Source organism: Malania oleifera, chromosome 11, assembly GCF_029873635.1.
Source record: "Malania oleifera isolate guangnan ecotype guangnan chromosome 11, ASM2987363v1, whole genome shotgun sequence".
Classification (NCBI taxonomy): Eukaryota; Viridiplantae; Streptophyta; class Magnoliopsida; order Santalales; family Ximeniaceae; genus Malania; species Malania oleifera.
The window spans coordinates 37,524,981-37,546,180 of NC_080427.1; the positions used below are offsets into that span (position 1 = coordinate 37,524,981).

Sequence of the window (21,200 nt, forward strand, 5' to 3'; positions counted from 1 at the left end):
TTTTTTTTCTTATTTTTCTTGATAACTAAACATGAAAATATGGATTCCTTAATATTTTCCTTTTCTTTCCCTAATATTTTCAAAAAAAGGGCTTTATTCTGAACCTTAAAGGAGGCAGGACATGGATACAAAAATAAATAAATAAATGAAAATGCATTGCCAAATTAATATTTACAAAAACAAATAGCCATCATCCCTTCCCCCCTACAACCTTCACCTCTTCTTCTCATACAAAATCTCCCATGAGGGGGTAAAAAATATCAATTCATAAGGGCATTAACACCAATAGACCCAGTCCTCATTAACCCTAAACAGGGTCTCATGAAGACTAAAAATAATATTAAAAAAATTATCAAACCAAAAAAAGAATCGAAATTCTCAAGTCATCTGTTCTTATTGTTCAACTGCAATGATCCATCCCTCATCAACTTCAGGCTAAGACTATTGAACCGCTCCCGTGAATACTGCCTCGATGCTTTCCTCCAATCTGTACCAGCCTTCATCATTGCAGCAAACTCCTCGTAACTTATTTGCCCGTCCTGCATGTTAATTCACAAAATGAACTTTCAAGATGGATCCCAAACATGGCCCAAATATTAGAGAGCACTGAAATTTAAACAAATATGCATTTGCAGAAACTCATATTCGAGGAGATTAAAAGTAGTTCCAGAAAACAGGAAGAAAAGAAGCTACCCACCTTATCTGTATCCACGTCTCCCATGATGGCGTTAATGACTTCTTCACTATTGTTGTCGACTTCATCAGCCAAGGCATCCCTTAGCTCTTCAATTTCTATATATTCACTCCTGTTCTTATCAAAGAACTCGAAGGCTTTCCGAAGATGCTCATCATTGCCCATCTTCCTTAAATGGACAGAAATCGCTACAAACTCTCCATAATCCAAAAATCCATCTCCATCTACATCACCCTGCATAAGCAGTGTGTCACTACTTGTTGTCTACTTCCACATAAATACATTTCAAGTGAACAAAAATTAGAAAAATGCTTGCTCACAGAAGCTAAAACACATTCCAGACAAGCATCCCAGTGGCCAGTACTGGCAAACGAATTAATGTATTTTAAATTTTCTTTTCTGGACAGAATGCTTTCTCTCCTTGAATGTATCTTGATCAAAAGAAAAGAAAATTAACAGCAAGCTTAGAGTGCAGCATGTGGAACACCAGTTTTACTGCCCTACTGCCTTCTCTCTCTCTCTCTCTCTCTCTCTCTCTCTCTCTCTCTCAGCAGTTGTCTTTTTATGTATGAAAATTAAAATATAATAAGATGTGGGTTATTCCATTGAAGCTTTGAACGGACAGCAATCATTTTGGCAGCTAACAATGCTAACAACATGGCCCCGACTTTGGAGTTAATATACACATTTCAATGTGACATGCAAACACCATCATATGATATCAACATATCAAGATAAGCACACGCTGTGACACATTTTAGACCTGTGAAATGCAACTTGAAACAAGAAATTGACACAAGCTAAGAAACACGGCATTACTTACAGCTTCCATTAGTATTTGGAGATCTGCATCAGGGATTCGTTGACCAAGCTTTTGCAACCCAACTCTTAGCTCATCAACGTTGATCTTGCCTTTGTTAGTGGTGTCCATAAGCTGGAATCCGTCCTTTATGCCAGCTACTTCATCGACCGACAAATGTTCAGCTATTACCTATTATTTAATATTTCCAGAACAATTTTAGTTACCAAGAACTTGTATAAAATTGGAATGAACAACTAACCAAGAACTCTCAATCCTGCCAAGATATTTTTAAACAAGCAAAAACAAACTGTTTACTCATTTAAAATTTTCTATAAAGCTTTAAAATGTTACCCTTAGAGCTCTTTTCTTGAGCTTGTTCATTACAGAAAATTGTTTGAGCCTTGCCCTCACAGTTTCACCTAAGGAAACATTTGGAGCCTTCTTGGCATTCTGTAACCAAGGATGATCTGCATATAAATACAAAGCAAGCATGAATTGGGTATTAATGTAATTTCACACTTGAAATATTCATAACAGTAGCCACACAATTGGCCAACCAAAAAAAAGAATGTTATAACAAAACTAAACATTACCTAACACTCCTTGAGCTGTAAGCCGCCTTCTTGGATCAGGATCAAGCATCTTCCTGACAAGTTCTTTTGCATTATCAGAAACTAGTGGCCAGGGGTCCCTCTTAAAATCGATGACTGACCTAATAATTGCTTGTGCAACTCCTTGTTCAGTTTCTGCATGAGGAAAAAGAAAAGAAGAAAAACCTCTATAAATAATTATTATTATAAAACGGTCAGAAAATAGTAAAAATCGGTATTAAAAAATAAATGGTCATAACTGTTTTATAATGGTTAGCGGACGTAAATAAATTATTGAAATTACCGTTAGAGGAGAGAAGCAATAAAGGCTTTTGAAATACCTTTTACACAAAATAACAACAATCTCCCTCTATTTCAAAAGACTAAACAAAGAGGAACAATAGAAACAAAATCTGAAAGAAGTGAATCAAATTGTCCAATCTGTGTTTATAATATATATGTGCCTCGGAGAAGTCTTAAATGATAGTTTCAAGAAATTGAATCCGATTGTCCTTTGTCTGCTTAATAAGCTCATTATTCTACTCATAAAAGAAAAAGACCATGCATAATTCTAAATGTTGTAAAATGGGTAACAGATAATGGCAGCTCCGTCCATCGCGGCACAGATGCACATGTTTAATAAAACATCTAGTTCCATACAAAATCCGATAGGATGTTTAAATGTTTAATAGATGAAGTTACTCTAATAATGATACCAGCTCTCCTCATACTAAATTATAATTGCACAACCCAACTATTAGTTTATGATCTATAAATTAAAAGTTGACAACAATAAAATAACTTTTGGGGAAACAGGCCAATTAATGGTGAAATGCAATTTCAATACCTTATCAGTGAAGACCTCTTTAACTAATTATTTACTAAAATATCATAAATTACTCACTATGATAAATAAGAACATAAACATGCATTTGCTTTTACAATCATATATTGAAAAATCAATAGTCAAAAATAATTATTTTGTGCACAAGAAAGAAGGCTTGTTAAGGCGAGAACTTTAGAGCTCAATTACGATCTATCTATATGCACTTGACTATCAGTATTGCTGCCATCAGATTCATCTCATAATTCTCATTGCCAAATTTCACGATACATGAATAAAATTGAATTTTTTGTGTATCTAATATTTTTCCCCAATAGATAAAGAAATAAGAGATGGACAAGAAATTGAAAAGAAAATTAAGTATTAGACAGAAATAATGGTGAGCTATGAATTTGTTTCTCCATCTTTGACAGAAGTCAAATCAAACATACATCCCATGCCCATACCCATATTCAGGTCATGTAGTCAATATAGATAAAGTGCATACTTAGAAACAATGATGAAAAATAGAATTTATCATTTAACATCAAGCAACAAGCTTCTACGTTTTAAGGTACCTATCAGCCCAAGTTTCTTTTACACTAATTATTACTCCCATTATCCGTTTTCCATTTTCTTCATAATCAGCAGCATCTCCCTCCCTCTCTCCCTTCTCTCCGTATCTCTCTCTTCCCAAGTTGCTTTAACTGTCCATGCATGATGCATTTGGCACAGAACACAGCATTTATTCATTGGCATATTAAAGTTGGTTCAAAGCACAAACTTCTATCATGAGTCGTGAAATTGAGCAGAAACTAGAGATGTACATGGAAGAATATACAAGATTTCTATGCAACAAAATATGTGCTTAAAAAATATTCTCAATAACCACATAAGAGGAAATCAAAACAATAATAATATTAACTGCTATATGAGGTCTGTTAGTGAAAATAATTCCTTTTTTTTTTTTTTTAACTGGAATAGACAAACTAACCTGCCCAAAAGGGTGGTACACCACAAAGCAAAATGTACAGAATTACTCCAGCACTCCAGACATCTACTTCTGGTCCATAATCCCGTCTTAGCACCTCAGGAGCCATGTAATATGGACTTCCTACTATCTCAGTAAACCTCTCGCCTGTCAAAAAAATAACTGAACTTCAGCTAATGTCCATGAAACCCAACAAACAAAATATTCAACTGCAGCATGTATCACGACAGGCAATACCAGGTTTGAAGAACACAGACAATCCGAAATCAATAGCCTTTAAGGGTGCTGTTTCCTTCATGTTTGCAAACAAAAAGTTCTCTGGCTTGAGATCCCGATGCATCACCCCATGCTTGTGGCACATCTGCAAGACAACAAAAACATCATAATCATACTCTGAAGCATGCTTCCCTATCGATTCTTTCAAAAAAAGAAAGTCAAAGCAAGGAAAAGAATATTTAAGCTCAATCTAAACACTCAAAAAGTTGTTTAGAGGTTAGATGGTTTGAAAGACCAAAGTTGAAAAAGAAAATGTTGTCAAATTTGGATTTTTCCAGAGAATCCAAGAGAGTATGTCTTGCATGAAAAGGCCCAACCAATTGGGCACAAGGTTTATAATTGAAACGCACACAAGGAGAGAACAAATATCAACAACTTAAATAATTTGCAAGGCTACCGGAGACTTGGAAAATTAAGAAAATTTCAGTGAATTTTACTTCCTATTTAATGAAAAATAAAATTAGCATATGAGTAATACCTGCAGAGGGGAAAAAAAATTCACAAATTTGGCATCTACACATAAAAATTTTTTAAAAAAAAATTCTTCAATAGATTTTGGAGAATTGATTGAAATAGAAGTATAATTGCCATTATACTGTAAAAAACAAGTACTTCCCAAATTTTTTTTTTCCCTAGAGACAAACATAAGCCTGGAAAACATTAGTGATAAAGTAAAAGGACAAAAAAGGAGTAAAGAATAAAGGACAAAACCATAGAGTTTGATTGGTTATGTAAAGGATAATTGCCAAACAGGAGACACATAAATCCACTCACTGAAGGGTAACTGATGAAAAATGAGGATCAAGAATTCAGGGGAAGACTCAAGACATGCCAATTTTTGTAAGCTACTTGAAATCAGTCAGGAGTGAATTACTTAAACTGAAAACTGCCAAGGCTAGATCTAAGCAGAAATTCTGGTATTTTTAAGTTCCCCATGATTCTATTTCCGACTAATCCAACAACTAGATCACAAAAACTAACCCACCCAGGATACCACACCATCAGTATCAAGCAGCAAGAAGAAGCACAGTCCAATTGGCTTTCTTAAGAACTTCCAAGGATTACTACTCCCTGCTGCTGAAAGGAGTAACTTGTCACGCCCCGAACCCGCCAGGTTGGGCCTGGGGTGTGATGAGACCAATCACCGTCTCTGATAACATTCACGCAGCGGGAAAATAAAGAACAACCTCAAATAAAATACCAGAGTATTATATACAACCCAAAAGGAGTATCCATCCACATATATTATATAACCAAAAATTCTAAAACATTTTTTACATATTTCAGTTCTACTACCACTCACAAGTCTCCAAAATTCAAAACCTTGCCCTGGAGTTTTCTAAACTCAATCACCAGCAGAACCTGAAAAGATAATAATTCCTCGGGGTGAAACACCTCTCAGTAAGGAAGAAATAAACTAAAGCATTGTGTGGCACAAGAGTTACAATATATATATAATGTAGTGACCCGAAGAATAATAGCATTTTAATAATAAGAGGGATGGAAAATAGATACAGAAATAGAAGGAGGCCGTAGACTTCGTTGACGAACGCTCCGCGACATTGCATTTTGGAGATGATATTAAATAATCATAATTTCATAAATTTGCCAGACTTCGTCAACGAGAAAATACCGAGAGATGGTTCAGGCTTCTTTGAATTTCGTTGACGAATATAGGGCTTCGTCGACGAAATTACTAAGAATTTGTCGACGAAGTGACGTGGCTTGTCGACGAATCTGACCCTATAAATAACTAAAAACCGGGATATTTCTCATTTTCACCGCGCCTCTCTCTCTCCTCTCTCTCTCTCTTACGACTCTCTCTCCCTTCTCTCTTCGTTTTCGGCCCCACCAGTCGCCGGATCGACGATCCGAAACTACCACGACGCTCCTGACAGAGTTCTCTGCAAGACTACCGAAACGGATCGTCAGGAAAACGAAATTGGATTTCGTCCCAAATTCAGGGTAAGGACTTTTATCTAGTTTTTGACTTCTTGATAGTTATAGGAAATAATGTAGGTAGAAAAATACTGATATTTAGTTCTGACAAATATCGTTTTCAGGGTGTTGTATAAGAGGCCTTGTAGGTATCGGGCTAGAGTACAGTAAAGGCTTTTCAGAGTTAAGGTAAGGGAAATATACTATGTTAAGAAATTTTTAAATATTATACAGTGTATTTATTTACGAAAATTATGTATTAAAGTATGGTGTGACTTGTGAATATGTATGTAATACGGAGATATGTTTTACGAATTATAATTTCATGATTTTTATGAATTTCAATACCATAATTTTACGGGTTCAAGTACTATGATTATGTAAACTTCAGTATCATGATTTTACGAATTATAGTACCATGATTATACGAATCTCAGTACCATGATTATATGAATTCCAGTATTACGAATATGCAGTTCCATGTTATGATTATTCAAATTTCAGTACGTTATGTAACATCATGGTTATTTCAGTACTTCAGAATCATGATAAATCAGATAGACATGTATAAAAAAATATATTATATGATATCAGACCTTGTTGGACTTGCAGCTACAGAGCACAGCACCATTGCTACAGATACTATGTTACTTTATGAGTGCAACCACTTATTCAGATAATACGTGGTACAGTCGACCACCTAGACCCTTGAAGAGGTTAGGCTCCCCATTCAGATATGGGTTGAGGTGGGCAGGTCGACTGATGGAGTACAGTGATTTATTCCTGATTGACCAGTCAGGGTAAATTCAGCCTACGGGCCGCACAACCTCGTCATGAGGGGCATGTCATGACACAGATAGCCACAGGGAACAGTTTCAGTTACTATTATATACGTACAGATTTACAGAAACAGGGATTCTACTTATGTACACTAGAAGTATTTTGAATTATAACTATAATACTGATATGTTAAGCAATAAGGAAAAGGGGTGGTGTACTTTATTATTTGTACTTTTGTACTCAATTATTCATGTTCATATGAAAACAGATTTCATGATATATAGTAACTCATTTGCCACACACTAGTAATATCATATTTTTTCTTACTAAGCGTTGACTCATCCTAGTGTTGAAACATTTTTCAGGTGATCCAGGTAGGTGAGCTGATCAGGCTCGCAAATAGAGGGGCATCTGTAGTGTCCTATCAGCAAAGTGAGTATGTTTTGGGAGGATTTTTGTATTACCCTAGCTAGTTGAGGGTATTTTGGGGATATATGTGTATATTGGGAAAACATGTAGTACTCTGGTATTGTGTGGTATTGGTTTTGTATTGTACAAAATGGTTTATGGTTATGTTTGTATGATTCCTGCTTCATGCTGCTTAGATAATGCTATGGTATCAGAGGATGTTATTTGCTATTATGGAAAAAGAAAAAAAATCAATTTAATAAGCAGGTCGTTACATATAAAATATAAACTCATCAATTAAACAACAACTGGCAAGACACTTACAAACTGTAGTCACACAAACAAAACTAGTATTTATAGTGAAAGTTCCCAAGGATTGGGAAGATTACACGCCTATGCATGTATCTTTCCTTTACTCTAATATCTTTACAACTACGAGGGTACTCACCTTGCTCAATAAGCCCTCAGGGTTATATTTATAAGCAAAGTCTCCGAGACTAGAGAAGTTTACACGCTTATACATGTAACTTCCCTCTGCTCTGTTACCAAACTATAATTATCAGGGCACTCGCCTTTCTCAGTAAGCTCTCGGGCGGAGAGATTTACTTTGCTACAATTATTTATGCATTTAAGTTCATATCAATTATCTCACAAAGTCAACAACCATATAAACCACATTTCATTCACACAGGATACAATACAATCCACTGAACTCAATACGTGGCCCACCTAGGGCAACTACATACCTACCAGTACATGACCTATGTAGGGCAACTGCGTACCTCACTATACGTGGTCCACGTAGGATAACTACGTATCTCACAGTACGTGGCCCACGTAGGGCAGCTACGTACTTTACTGTACGTGGCCCACATAGAGCAACTGCGTACTCCACTATACGTGGCCCACGTAGGACAGTGTCACGGGCTAAGCTTGTTCAGGGCATTATGCTTGCCTATGACCGCTTATCTCGTGTGTTTGGGATGGGTTTCCATCATGTAAATACTAGTGTAGGGTTATTTTCTAGTATTTCTTTCATTGTAAGCCAAATAAGGCAGTATGACTCCTCGGTCACTTTGATGTTTCCTAGTGCTAGAGTGAGAATGGCCTAGAAAGCTCTTTAGGGGAGGGTGAATGTTCATCAATCATTGTAAAACTCACTAGCAATTGTCAACGTGCTTAGCCTACTTGCCTCCCTCGCTAAGTACAACATGTCAACGGAGGATTTGTTAATGAATTACGTTTGCTTCAATATTTACTGCTTGGTTGCCACGGCTTTCATGAATTGATTATTATTTCCGCTGCTATTTGATTGAATGTTAATGAAAGTGCTTCGTGGATGAATGTTGGTAAACAAAAGGCTGGCTAGTTAAGCAAGAGTGCTTTAGCTAGCGCTGCACGGCCCTTCACAACGGTGTGAAAAAGGCGGACCGTGACATTTGGTATCAGAGCCCAAGTCGGTGACACTTGGTGAGAGCCCAAGGTTGAGTTGCTACGTGAATTCGATTGCCTTCGTTGTTGGGTTTGGAAAGCTTTGGTAAGTGACCATGGCACCAAACAATGCTGAGAGGATCAGCGTGCTGGAAGCACAGGTTGAAGAATCAACCAACACTATGGCCGCGGAGGTGGCCCAGATGAGAGAACTTGTTGATGAAGTGAGGGGATCACAAAAACATCAAGCAGGTTTGATAGGCGACATGTCAGAGGACTTTCGCCACACTGTGGAAACTTTGCAAGCCCGGATGGCAGATCTGGATGCAAAGGTAAATGTGATGGTTCTTGCTATGGGGAACTCCAACACTCCGGGAGTTAGCAAAACCAAGGTGCCAGAACCCAGGACGTATGGGGGTGCCCGAGATGCCAAGGAGTTAGAGAACTTCTTGTTTGATGTGGAGCAGTACTTTCGCGTTGTGAGGATGGCCTCAGAACAGGCAAAGGTGGATACTGCGACCATGTACTTGGTTGGTGATGCCAAACTGTGGTGGCGTACCAAGTACAGAGAAATTGAAAATGGAAGCTGTGTGATTGATAGTTGGGCAGACTTGAGGAGAGAGCTCAAGGCCCAATTCTTTCCTGAGAACGTTGAGTATAATGCAAGGAGAAAACTGAGAGATCTCAAGCATACGGGGTCAATCAGTGACTATGTGAAACAATTTTCTGCTTTAATGTTGGATATTCGAGATATGTCGGAGAAGGACAAGTTGTTCTATTTTCTAGAGGGGATGAAACCGTGGGCAAGGACTGAACTTCATAGACAAAGGGTTCAAGACTTGTCAACTGCAACAAGCGGCTGTCAGAACGCTTGACAGACTACGCTGGTGATGAGACCACTTCGTCCAAACGGTTTGGCGGAGAGGGAAACGGTGGAAAGTCTTTCAAGAATGGCAAACCCAAGAGTGGGGGAGCCGACCCTAATTCATCAATCTCACAGGAAGCTTCGTCGTCTCGAGGGTTCAACACACCCAATGGAAAGGGGAAGAGTAAAATTGAGTGTTTCTTGTGTCGAGGTCCTCATAGAATTTTTGAGTGCCCTCACAAAGCATCACTTAATGCCTTACAGGCTTCTATTGCAGAACAGGCAGTGGAAGACAATGGGGAAGAGGATGATGCCCCGAGGGTGGGTTCAGTGCGGTTAGTGAACGCATTGGAAATGCAGGCCAAAATACCGAAAGTTACACGAGCAAAAGGGTTAATGTTTGTGGACTTGAGGATAAATGGGAAGAGTACTCGCGCTATGGTGGATACGGGAGCTACTCATAATTTTGTTTCGCAGTTGGAAGCAGGAAGACTCAACTTATCCTTAGAGAAGGATACAGGACGCGTGAAAGCAGTTAACTCTGTAGCCCAGCCTACTCTGGGAGTAGCCAAGCAAGTGGCTATAAAGCTTGGACAGTGGGAAGGTCATGCGAATTTCACAGCGGTGCCATTGGATGACTATCCAGTCATTCTAGGAACGGAGTTCCTAATGGGGACGAGGGCAGTGCTGATGCCTTTGGCTGGTTCCCTGTGTCTGATGGGAGATCACTCGTGCATGGTGCAAGTCGTTGCAACGAAAGGAGACGAAGGGAAGTCCCTTTCAGCCATACAACTCAATGAAGGATTGGGTCAGGGTGAGCAGACACGTCTAGCCACGGTGGTGGTAGACAAAGAAGTAGGCCAAGAGCTAGAGCCTACGACCATCCAAGCGGTGTTGGATGAGGATAAGGAGGTGTTGCCGGATAAACTGCCTCAAAATTTGCCTTCACGACGGACTGTGGAGCAAGAGATCGAGTTGTTATCAGGAGTGAAACCACCTGCTAAAAGGCCATGTTGGATTGCGCCTAGAGAGATAGTAGAGTTGGGGAAGCAACTTGATGAAGTGGAAGCGGGATGTGTTTGCCCTTCCAAAACACCGTTGGGAGCATCGGTGTCGTTTCAGAGGAAACATGAAGAGCATCTACGGAAGGTGTTCGACAGGCTGAAGGGAAACAGTCTGAATTTGAAGAAGAAGAATTTCTCTTTCGCTCGGCGGAGCAACAAATTCCTTGGTCAAGTCGTTGAACAAGGTCGTATCCGGAGGGGTATGGAGAAGGTAAGGAGGATTCAAGAACGGAAGATCCCCACGACAGTGAAGGAGTTGCGTTCCTTTCTTGGCCTTACTAGTTTCTACAGGAAGTTCGTTAAGGGGTATTCGCGGAGAATGACTCCAATGACAGGACTACTGGGGAGGTATTATTGGCCGCACACGCGGGATGATGTGGTTAATTATACCAAAACTTGTCTCACTTGCCAACAAGACAAGGGGGAGCGGAAGAAGTATGGTACTTTCAGGGCCGCACCAAAGTACTGTTCGGTAGAGGGGACGACACAATTGTTCCATGCGACTATTGTGAAACATTGGGGTTTTCCCCAAGTTATTATTTGTGACCAAGATTTAATGTTCACTGACAACTTCTTAACAGGGTTTTTCAGGATATTCAGGTCACATCTTGACATCTCTTCGAGTTATCATCGACAGACAGACGAACAGATGAAGAGATTCAGAGAGCTACTAGATGAGTACTTGCGCCATAGTGTCAATGACAACCAGAAGAATGGCGTGCAACTACTTGATGTGGCTCCGTTCTGTGGCAACGCCCAAAGGCGCTCAACAACCAACAAGAGCCCTTTTGCGCTTGTTACAGGCCAGCTGCCGCTGTTACCTCACACAGTGGGCGAGCCGTACAGACGAAAGAGTCCTAAGGCGTACATCTTCACCAGTGAAGGGAGACAGAATGCAGACTTTGCCCAAGCCTATCTGGAGAAAGCTTCTAAGCGGATGAAGAAGTGGGCAGATCAGGAGAGAAGACCGCAGTCTCATGTCAACTGCCTCAAGCCATTCAACGCCAACACCAACAACCTGAGCAGAAGTCAGTCAAACAGCGCAGAGTTGAAGACAGTGCAACCTGACAGACATGATGTTGAAGAGATCCTTGCAGACAGAAAGTTCATATCCTCAAGGAAGAAGCGGCAGAAGTTCCTAGTGGAGTGGAAATGCCTTAATGACAAAGAAATCAGCTGGATTTCAGTGGAAGATTTGAAGTCATTCGTGGACAAAGTTGAAGTGTACCTATCGCCAAAAGTCTACGAGGCCGTCGACCGCATAAGTGGGGGAGAATGTCACGGGCTAAGCTTGTTCAGGGCATTATGCTTGCCTATGACCGCTTATCTCGTGTGTTTGGGATGGGTTTCCATCATGTAAATACTAGTGTAGGGTTATTTTCTAGTATTTCTTTCATTGTAAGCCAAATAAGGCAGTATGACTCCTCGGTCACTTTGATGTTTCCTAGTGCTAGAGTGAGAATGGCCTAGAAAGCTCTTTAGGGGAGGGTGAGTGTTCATCAATCATTGTAAAACTCACTAGCAATTGTCAACGTGCTTAGCCTACTTGCCTCCCTCGCTAAGTACAACATGTCAACGGAGGATTTGTTAATGAATTACGTTTGCTTCAATATTTACTGCTTGGTTGCCACGGCTTTCATGAATTGATTATTATTTCCGCTGCTATCTGATTGAATGTTAATGAAAGTGCTTCGTGGATGAATGTTGTTAAACAAAAGGCTGGCTAGTTAAGCAAGAGTGCTTTAGCTAGCGCCGCACGGCCCTTCACAACGGTGTGAAAAAGGCGGACCGTGACAGACAGCTACGTACCTCACACTATACGTGGCCCACATAGGGCAGCTACGTAATTCACTGCATATTTACACTCACAACAGACAGTAATCCATATTCATCATCAAGCAATGTTCACAGCCAAGCAATACTCACAACTAGACAGTATTCACAATCAACCCATATTCACCATCAAGCAATGTTCATGGCCAAACAGTACTCACAACTAGACAATATTCACAACTAATCAAATTTTACAAGCAGACAGTATTCTCAAGCAAATGGTATTCTCAATCAATTAATTTTAAAGGATTATTCTCATGTCACACAATTTTTCCCAAATTATAAATTATAACCAAATCATTATTTTAAATTGGCTAAACTGTCTGGAAAATCATACTATAATTATACGGTTCCTATACTTGAAAATAACCAATTCAAATTTAAATAAAAACCTGGTATAATTTTATTTCCCCTTACCTAATCCTCCAAGATCTGCCTAAAACGAACAGAAAACCGAACCCTGTATTCCAAAAATCCTAACTTAATCAATTCAACCCCAGAATGCTTATCATTTAACATCTCCTAGGCCCACACACTCCCAATAATTAATTTAATATTAAAATTATCTCACTTACCCTAATTTTGGAGTGGTACCCAAGAACTCCAAATCAAGTTTCTGCTCCGGCTAACTTGGAGAGAAACACCCTAGGAACCTCGTGGTGGTTTCCAATCATCGAATCAGGCTAAATCCAGGCCGGATTCGAAGAAAGAAGATAGGAAAACCGAACCCTAGAGAGAGAAAATGAGAGGAGAGAGATTTTTGCGAGAAAAAATGATCCAGGGTCACTTTATAATCTAGCCTTCGTCAACGAGTGTAAAAGGTTCGTCGACGAAGTCAAGAAAAGCATTCATCGACGAGAACATCATGTTCGTCTACAAAGCGTTTAAAATCCTGAATTTTCCCTGCTCTCAGTAAGTCCTCGTCAATGAGATACGAGTATTCGTCAACGAGACACAAAAAGACGTTCGTTGACGAGGAAGACAAGTTCGTCAGCGAGTCCCTACTTAATGCCCTTTTTAAATTTCTTTTCTCTCTCTTTATTTATTTTCCTTTTTCCTCTTATTTATTTTTCTTTTATTTTCTAGGTTCGGGTTATTACATTCTTCCCCCCTTAAAAAATTTCGTCCTCGAAATTCGTTATTCAATATATATTCTATTACACATTTTACATATTTCAATCTATTCCAGCATGCAAACAATTGCATCATCCAAAATTAAATAAAATTATTATTTATTCCAAACATAAACACATTACCTGCGCCTCTAGTAGTGTTTGTCCCAGCTGGGGCAAGTGTGTAGACACACGCTGGTCCGCCGCGTGGCATCCGATTATTTCCCCGATTCTGATCTAAAGCAAGTGCGTTGCTCAGCAGTCCCTGATTTTGACCCAACGGTTCATGACATTCACGAGCTATGTGGTCGTACCTGCCACACAGGTAGCACATAGGACCCCTACCCCAACATTCTCCCCAATGCCTCCGATTACACCTTACGCAATAAGGGGGTGTAGAGTTACCCCGATAGCCTTGATCATTCCTAACTGGCCTCTGACCCCCAGTGTCTCTGTCTCCCCTCCATTAACCCTGTCTAACATTAGCATGGGAGCTGGGAGACATGGGTCTCTTTCTCTACTCTGACATCCCTACACCTCCCTGCAGGCTTAACTCTACAACGGTGGCTTTATCCACTAGTTCTGAAAAACTCTGTATCTGTAAACATGTCACATGCTCGTGGATCCTCTATTTTAGGCCCCTCTCAAACCACCTTACTTTTTGATATTCATCTGAAACCATAAAAGGAGCGAAGCGATAAAGCTCCACGAATCTAGCAGTGTACTGCTGCACAATGAGATTCCCATGTGTTAAGTTGAAAAGTTCCTCAGCCTTTGTATTCTTGGTGGTGGCGGGAAAATACCGGTCATAGAAGACTTCCTTGAAACGCTTCCATGTCATAATAGTAGGTACTGCCTACTATTCTTCCAACAACTTCATTGCCAACCACCACCGCTCGGCCTCTCTTGTCAGTTTAAAAGTGACGAAGAGAACTTTATGTTCCTCAGTGCAATCGAGCACTGTCAATATCTTCTCCATCTCTTACACCCAATTCTCAGCTACAATTGAGTCAGCACCTCCCGCAAAAAGAAGAGGGTTTTAGCAAGGTGAATTGATCGATCGAACAACCCTAGTTCATTGGTGGGTAGCTCGATCCTTCGGGATCCCGCCTCATCTCTTCCCTGACCTGACGAGATATTCCTCGCAACAGTCGAGAGGTTTCAATCTCATCTCCACTTTAAGCCCCCAACTTGTTTCTCCCTCCATCATCCACGCCTTTACTTCTGGGATCCAAGGCAAGTTTAAAATTTCTACATCTTAACATAACTAGCATAGTCATAACACAAGAAACCAGATTAATATTCAAATTTTTCATTAAACATCCAACACCCATTTAACCACAATCATCTTAATCTTCAAGTTCTAATTCCAAGTTTCAGTCTCTCTGCTTGGAAACATCACCGTCGATAGATTTACCGTGGTTTTTTGAAACCGTCAACTGATTCAAAAAATCACAGAAGTTCGTTAAATGATTTCTACCACCAGGCTACGAAACAAAACTCAAATTCCTATTTAATCCTTTAATCTACCCATTTTTTCACTCATCCTAACTCCAACCTATACTCTGGTATTAATCCTCCTAAAGTCTGCAGAATTTATAACCTAAAACTCTGATACCACTTTGTCACGCCCCAAACCCGTCAGGTGGAGCCCGGGGTGTGATGAGACCAATCACCGTCTCTGATACCATTCACGCAGCGGAAAAATAAAAAACAATCTCAAATAAAATACCAAAGTACTATATACAACCCAAACGGAGTATCCATCCACATATATTACATAACCAAAAATTCTAAAAAATTATTATACATATTTCAGTTCTACTCACTCCTAAGTCTCCAAAATTCTAAATCCTGCCCCGGAGCTTTCTAAGCTCGACCACCAGAAGAACTTGAAAAGATAATAATTCCTCGGGGTGAGACACCTCTCAGTAAGGAAGAAATAAACTATAGCAGTGTGTGGCACAAGAGTTTCAATATATATATAAAATATAAACTTATCAATTAAACAACAACTGGCAAGACACTTACAAACTATAGTCACACAAACAAAACTAGTGTTTATAGTGAAAGTTCCCAAGGATTGAGAAGATTACACGCCCATGCATGTATCTTCCCTCTGCTCTAATACCTTTACAACTACAAGGGCACTCACCTTACTCAGCAAGCCTTCGGGGTTATATTTATAAGCAAAGTCTCCAAGAATAGAGAAGTTTACACGCGCATACATATAACTTCCCTCTGCTCTGGTACCAAACTATAATTACAAGGGCACTCGCCTTTCTCAACAAGACCTCGGGCAGAGAGATTAACTTTACTATAATTATTTATGCATTTAAGTTCACATCAATTATCTCACAAAGTCAACAACCATATAAACCACATTTCATTCACACAGGATACAATACAATCCACTAAACTCAGTATATGGCCCACCTAGGATAACTGCATACCTACTAGTACGTGGCCCATGTAGGGCAGCCACGTACCTCACTGTACGTGGCCCACGTAGGACAACTACATATCTCACATTATGTGGCCCACGTAGGGCAGCTACGTACCTCACACTGTACGTGGCCCACGTAGGACAGCTACATAATTCACTGCACATTTACACTCACAACAGACAATATTCACAATCAACCCATATTCACCATCAAGCAATGTTCACAGTCAAGCAGTACTCACAACCAGACAGTATTCACAATCAACCCATATTCACCATCAAGCAATGTTCACAGTTAAGCAGTACTCACAACCAAATAGTATTCACAATCAATCCATATTCACCATCAAGCAATGTTCACAGCCAAACAGTACTTACAACCAGACAGTATTCACAACTAATCATATTTTACAAGCAAACAGTATTCTCAACCAACAGTATTCTCAAGCAAACAATATTCTCAATCAGTTAATTTAAAGGATTATTCTCATGCCACACATTTTTCCCAAATTATAAATTATAACCAAATCATTATTTTAACTTGGCTGAACCGTCCGAAAAATCATACTATAATTATACAGTTCCTATAACTGAAAATAATCAATTCAAATTTAAATAAAAAACCTGATATAATTTTATTTCCCCTTACCTGATCCTCGAAGCTTTGCCTAAAACGAACAGAAAATCGAACCCTGTATTCCAAAAATCCTAACTTAATCAGTTCAATCCCAAAATATTTATCGTTTAACATCTCCTAAGCCCACACACTCCCAATAATTAATTTAACATTAAAAATATCTTACTTAACCTAGTTTTGGAGTGGTGTCCAAGAACTCCAAATCAAGTTTCTGCTGCAGCTAACTTGGAGAGAAACACCCCAAGAACCTCATGGTAGTTTCCGATCGTCGAATCAGGTTAAATCCGTGCCAAATTCAAAGAAAGAAGTGTTGACTCTATGAGTCTAATCCTATTTTGATAATGACAAATCACTTGGTATTTGACCTGTGTATTGAGATTGTGAGCAAGAACATTATTTAGCATGCATGGAAGGTGAGGAAGTCATGGAAACCACGAGGATTAAAGCATATACAACCTGACACAATCCATGGAACTAAAAGAGTAGAAGAATGAAGATACAAGCGTCAAGTTCAAGATCGTCATTGGAATGGGTATTTAGAATTGATTGTATTTGCATATTTTATATGATATAGCTAGAAGCTTAAAATATACCTTAAACTAATTTTAGGACACATGCATTTCATGAAAATTTTCTAGGGTTAAACATAAACTTAGAGACCTTTTTTCAAAATCCGGAAAATGTTTTATAAGACATCAAAGCAAGAGAGTAAAAGGGATTTTGAAAATCAAAATGAAAATTCTAAAGTTGGTCTGCCCAGACGACTGAGGTGTACCCTCAGAATTCTAAAGATGCACGCTCAGACTACTAAAGTTTTACTTCACACGTCTAAAGTATTTCTTCAGAAGACCAAAGAATTAGTTCAGTGTACTAAAGATTTATTTGTTGAAACACAGAACAGGAAAAACACCCTCAGAAGACTGAACCTTCAGTTCAGTCGTCTAAGCTGGGACTTCAGAAGACTGAACCTACAGTTCAATCGTCTAACCCTGTGTCTAGACTATAATTTTCAATACTTTAAGGAACATCAGAAGACTGAACCCGATAGCTTAATCGACTGACCCTGCAGAGATTCTAAATTTTGAACTTCAACGGGAAACTTCCAAAAATGACTTTTTCAAATTTAAATGTTATAAAAACTTGGGGGATATTCCAAGTATCTAGGGCAACAAGGAAACTCAATCTAAAAACTCCCAAAAATCCTAAAAACACAAGAAGCAAGAGTTTTAGAGAGATATTCACACATCTTGTGCTACGTGTGCCTCCATACCAAGACTTTACCAATATTCTACCGATTTCATACTCTTTGAGCAAATCATCTCAGCTTTTCAAAGGGATTTCATTTACACATCTTGAAAGCAAGCTTTGGTGATTGAGGTTTGGTAAACAAGGGAATGGTTTGTGTTTTCAATATATAGATATCTTTAAGATTTTTCATATCTCATACTCATACATCTACTATTCTTATTGAGAAGAAAAATCCTTGTGTTGTTACATAAAAATTTATTTGTGAAAGGAATTTCTAAACATTGAATATTTGCTGATCTTCAAGTTCTTATTTTCATTCAAAGACTCGATGTTTTGTTATTGCGAAATTTACTTGATTGAAAAGTCTAAAGGTTCTAAATATATATTCGTAAGAAATATCTTGTGAAAAGTTTTATTTAAATCTTTACATTATTCAAAGTCACTTATTTTAGTCAAAGATTTAATCTTACAAATTATTGAATAGCAAGAACATATATCTGAGCACTATTTAATATTATTTTAAAGGATCTTATTTTCAGTTCTTGCATAAAGTCTTTTGAAATTAAACCCTAAGATCTCCAAAGTTTTTATTTTTAAAAAATCAATTTTTGGGAGATATTGATTAAAGGGTAATTTTTGAAGCAGATCATTCATATAACGATTTCATCGTTACATACATACTGAACTTCAAGTTTTATTATATGAATATGTGTTAGGATTTTCTATCGTACTCACTAGCTTGGTTAGAAGTAATATTGAGTTTTGCAAAATTGTAATTTTATATTGTAATCACGGTTCGGACTGTGAACCGGATTTGAGGAAAAAGTCGTATCTCTTGTAAGCAGCGGGGTAGGAGGAAGTTGTACCTCTTGTAAGTAACGGATTGTAAGGGAAGCTTTGTCCTGGTTAAAGAAATAGAGATTTTGTGGAATCCTTGAGTGGGTTGTTCAAGGCGAGGATGTAGGCCGAGTTGGCTAAATCTCGTAAAATCGTGTTTGCATCTCTCTTACCCTCAACTTCTTTTTAATTTCCGCATTGTATTTAAATTACTTGTGCATTGTGTATGTGTTGAACACTTGTTACATCTGTGAGTAATTGGGTAAAAGTGTATGTTTAACAAAGACACGTATTAGATTGATTAATTGTGAAACATTAACCTCGTTGTTAGGTAACTTGAAAGTTTGAAATTAAAGGTTTTTCGAAATTAGATCTTAAAAGTCATAATCTTTTAAAAATATCTAATTCACTCCCCTCTTGGGATAACACCGTAATTCACAAGAAGGTAGGAAAACCGAACCCTAGAAAGAGAAAACGAGAGGAGAGAGATTATTGCGGAAAAAAAAATGATCTAGGATCACTTTATAATCTGGCCTTCGTCGACGAGTCTAAAAGGTTCGTCGACGAAGTCAAGAAAAACATTCGTCGACGAGAACATCGTGTTTGTCGACGAAGCATTTAAAAACCTGAATTTTCCCTACTCTTGATCCTCGTCGACAAGACACAAAAGGATGTTCGTCGACGAGAAAAACAAGTTTGTCGAAGTCTCTGCTTAATGCCCTTTTTAAATTTCCTTTCTCTCTCTTTATTTATTTCCCCTTTCCCTTTTATTTATTTTTCTTTTATTTTCTAGATTCGGGTTATAACATAAGTGCTCTCTAATTACGGGAGATATTTTCATGATTTCTACACGGATTGAGACTTTTATTAGTGATTTTTATTAGGCTGTCCTGTTGCAAATAGTTTTAAATTCACCTTTTCCTCATAGAATCTTTCGTACATACTGTATATGCTTGGAGAATAATAAAAAACTCAAGCACTCTTTAACATATAAATTGGCGAACAGTTGATGTCTATACAGCCATAGAGTTTCAGGAAGAAAGGAAACAAAATTGAAATCTTACCTGAACAACTTCAACAATGGTCCTTGTAACAACTGCAGCCGCCCGCTCTGTGTAATGGCCGCGCGCTACAATGCGATCGAACAATTCTCCACCCTCGCACAGCTCCATCACTAAATGGACGGCATTGTTGTCTTCGCAAGTATCCTTTAAGCTCACAATGTTGGGATGCTGAGGCAATTGCTTCATGATCTCCACTTCTCTCCTCATATCCTCGATGTCTACTGCAGTTCTCAGCTTCTCCTTCGATATAGATTTGCAAGCAAACAGTTCCCCAGAAGATTTCTCGGTGCACAGATGCGTTATCCCAAACTCACCTCGCCCAAGCTCGCGACCGACTTCGTATCTGAGCTCAATTTGGCGACCCGTCGGATCTTTCAGTACAGCGAGCTTGTGTTCTCCATTGGCAGATGTGTGGTTCCCAGCGTAGTCGATAGGAAATGGGTTCTGTTTCTTTTTCCCCTTTTTCTTCCCGGAAGAAACAGAGGGTGCGGCGCAGCAATTTCCCATGAATCCACGCAGTGAATCTCAAGCTTTTTGGGATGTTCCGGCGAACTGGGTTGCAGTATTTGAGCAGAATGTGGGTCGATATCAATCGATTGCGTGATTTTAATTATTAGAAATACAAAGAAACCAAGCGACAAAAAGCTGGTATCGTCAATAATCGAAGAATTTAGATTCCCACCATCAAATCACGGATTTCGCGCACAATAGATTGCAAGTTTTAGGGAAAAATTCGCGAGAAAACTTCGTTATGAGGGAAATCATCAATGGGTAGGAACGAAATCCAAGAAAAAAGCGAGTTCGGTGGCACAGAGGGGGTGGAGGGAAATTAGGATTAGGGCTGGGGAAAATATGATAGCGAACAATGCTTGAAGAGCGTGAAGAGATTTAAGGGGACAATGGTTGGGTGAAGGGGAAGAGAAGAGGGTTTCAGGGTGTGAACCTACCATAGACAACAGGAAGAGAAAGAGAAAGAGAAAGAGAAGGTCAAAACTAACTCTCGCTGAGACTTGCCTACTACTACCCATCTTTCTCTCTCTAATTTCTCTCTGTCGAGGAGAGAGCGGGAGAAGTTTTCAGAGAGAGAGATACTAATAATTATTATAGAAAAAAAATTATTTTAATAAAACTAAAAATTGAGAAAAATTAAATATTAATTATGTATAAAATTAAAATTTGATTGATAGATTTGGGTTTTTTTTTTTCACTTTTTTTTATAATCAAACATGGAAATGTAGATTTTTTTATAATTTTTTATATATTTTTAAATATTTTTCAAATTTCAAAACAAAACCTTAACAATTTCTAAAATTTTTGAAAATTACCAAACACAAAAGTAGGAAAAAATAAGGAAAGAAAAA

The 21,200-nt window shown here is 38.6% G+C and overlaps 1 protein-coding gene across 1 annotated transcript; it reads right to left on the bottom strand.

Moving 5' to 3' along the window:
• Positions 1 to 134: 134 nt before the first annotated feature.
• LOC131167364 (calcium-dependent protein kinase 8-like) lies at positions 135 to 20,904 on the bottom strand. The gene is made up of 8 exons (XM_058126154.1): positions 19,840 to 20,904; positions 4,138 to 4,261; positions 3,904 to 4,047; positions 2,090 to 2,242; positions 1,848 to 1,963; positions 1,518 to 1,685; positions 698 to 928; positions 135 to 539 (listed from the first exon to the last, which is right to left on the bottom strand). Exons 1-8 carry the CDS (start codon positions 20,344 to 20,346, stop codon positions 384 to 386), a joined length of 1,599 nt encoding a protein of 532 aa, XP_057982137.1. The 5' UTR covers positions 20,347 to 20,904; the 3' UTR covers positions 135 to 383.
• Between the last annotated feature and the right edge of the window lie 296 nt (positions 20,905 to 21,200).

Excerpts from the sequence above, each read along its gene's own strand:
- LOC131167364 (XM_058126154.1), bottom strand. The coding sequence starts at position 20,346 with ATGGGAAATTGCTGCGCCGCACCCTCTGTTTCTTCCGGGAAGAAAAAG. Across the intron at positions 2,243-3,903 it reads TGTACCACCCTTTTGGGCAG|AAACTGAACAAGGAGTTGCA; the intron begins GTTAGTTTGTCT and ends TTCCTCATGCAG. Across the intron at positions 540-697 it reads GAGACGTGGATACAGATAAG|GACGGGCAAATAAGTTACGA; the intron begins GTGGGTAGCTTC and ends ATTAACATGCAG.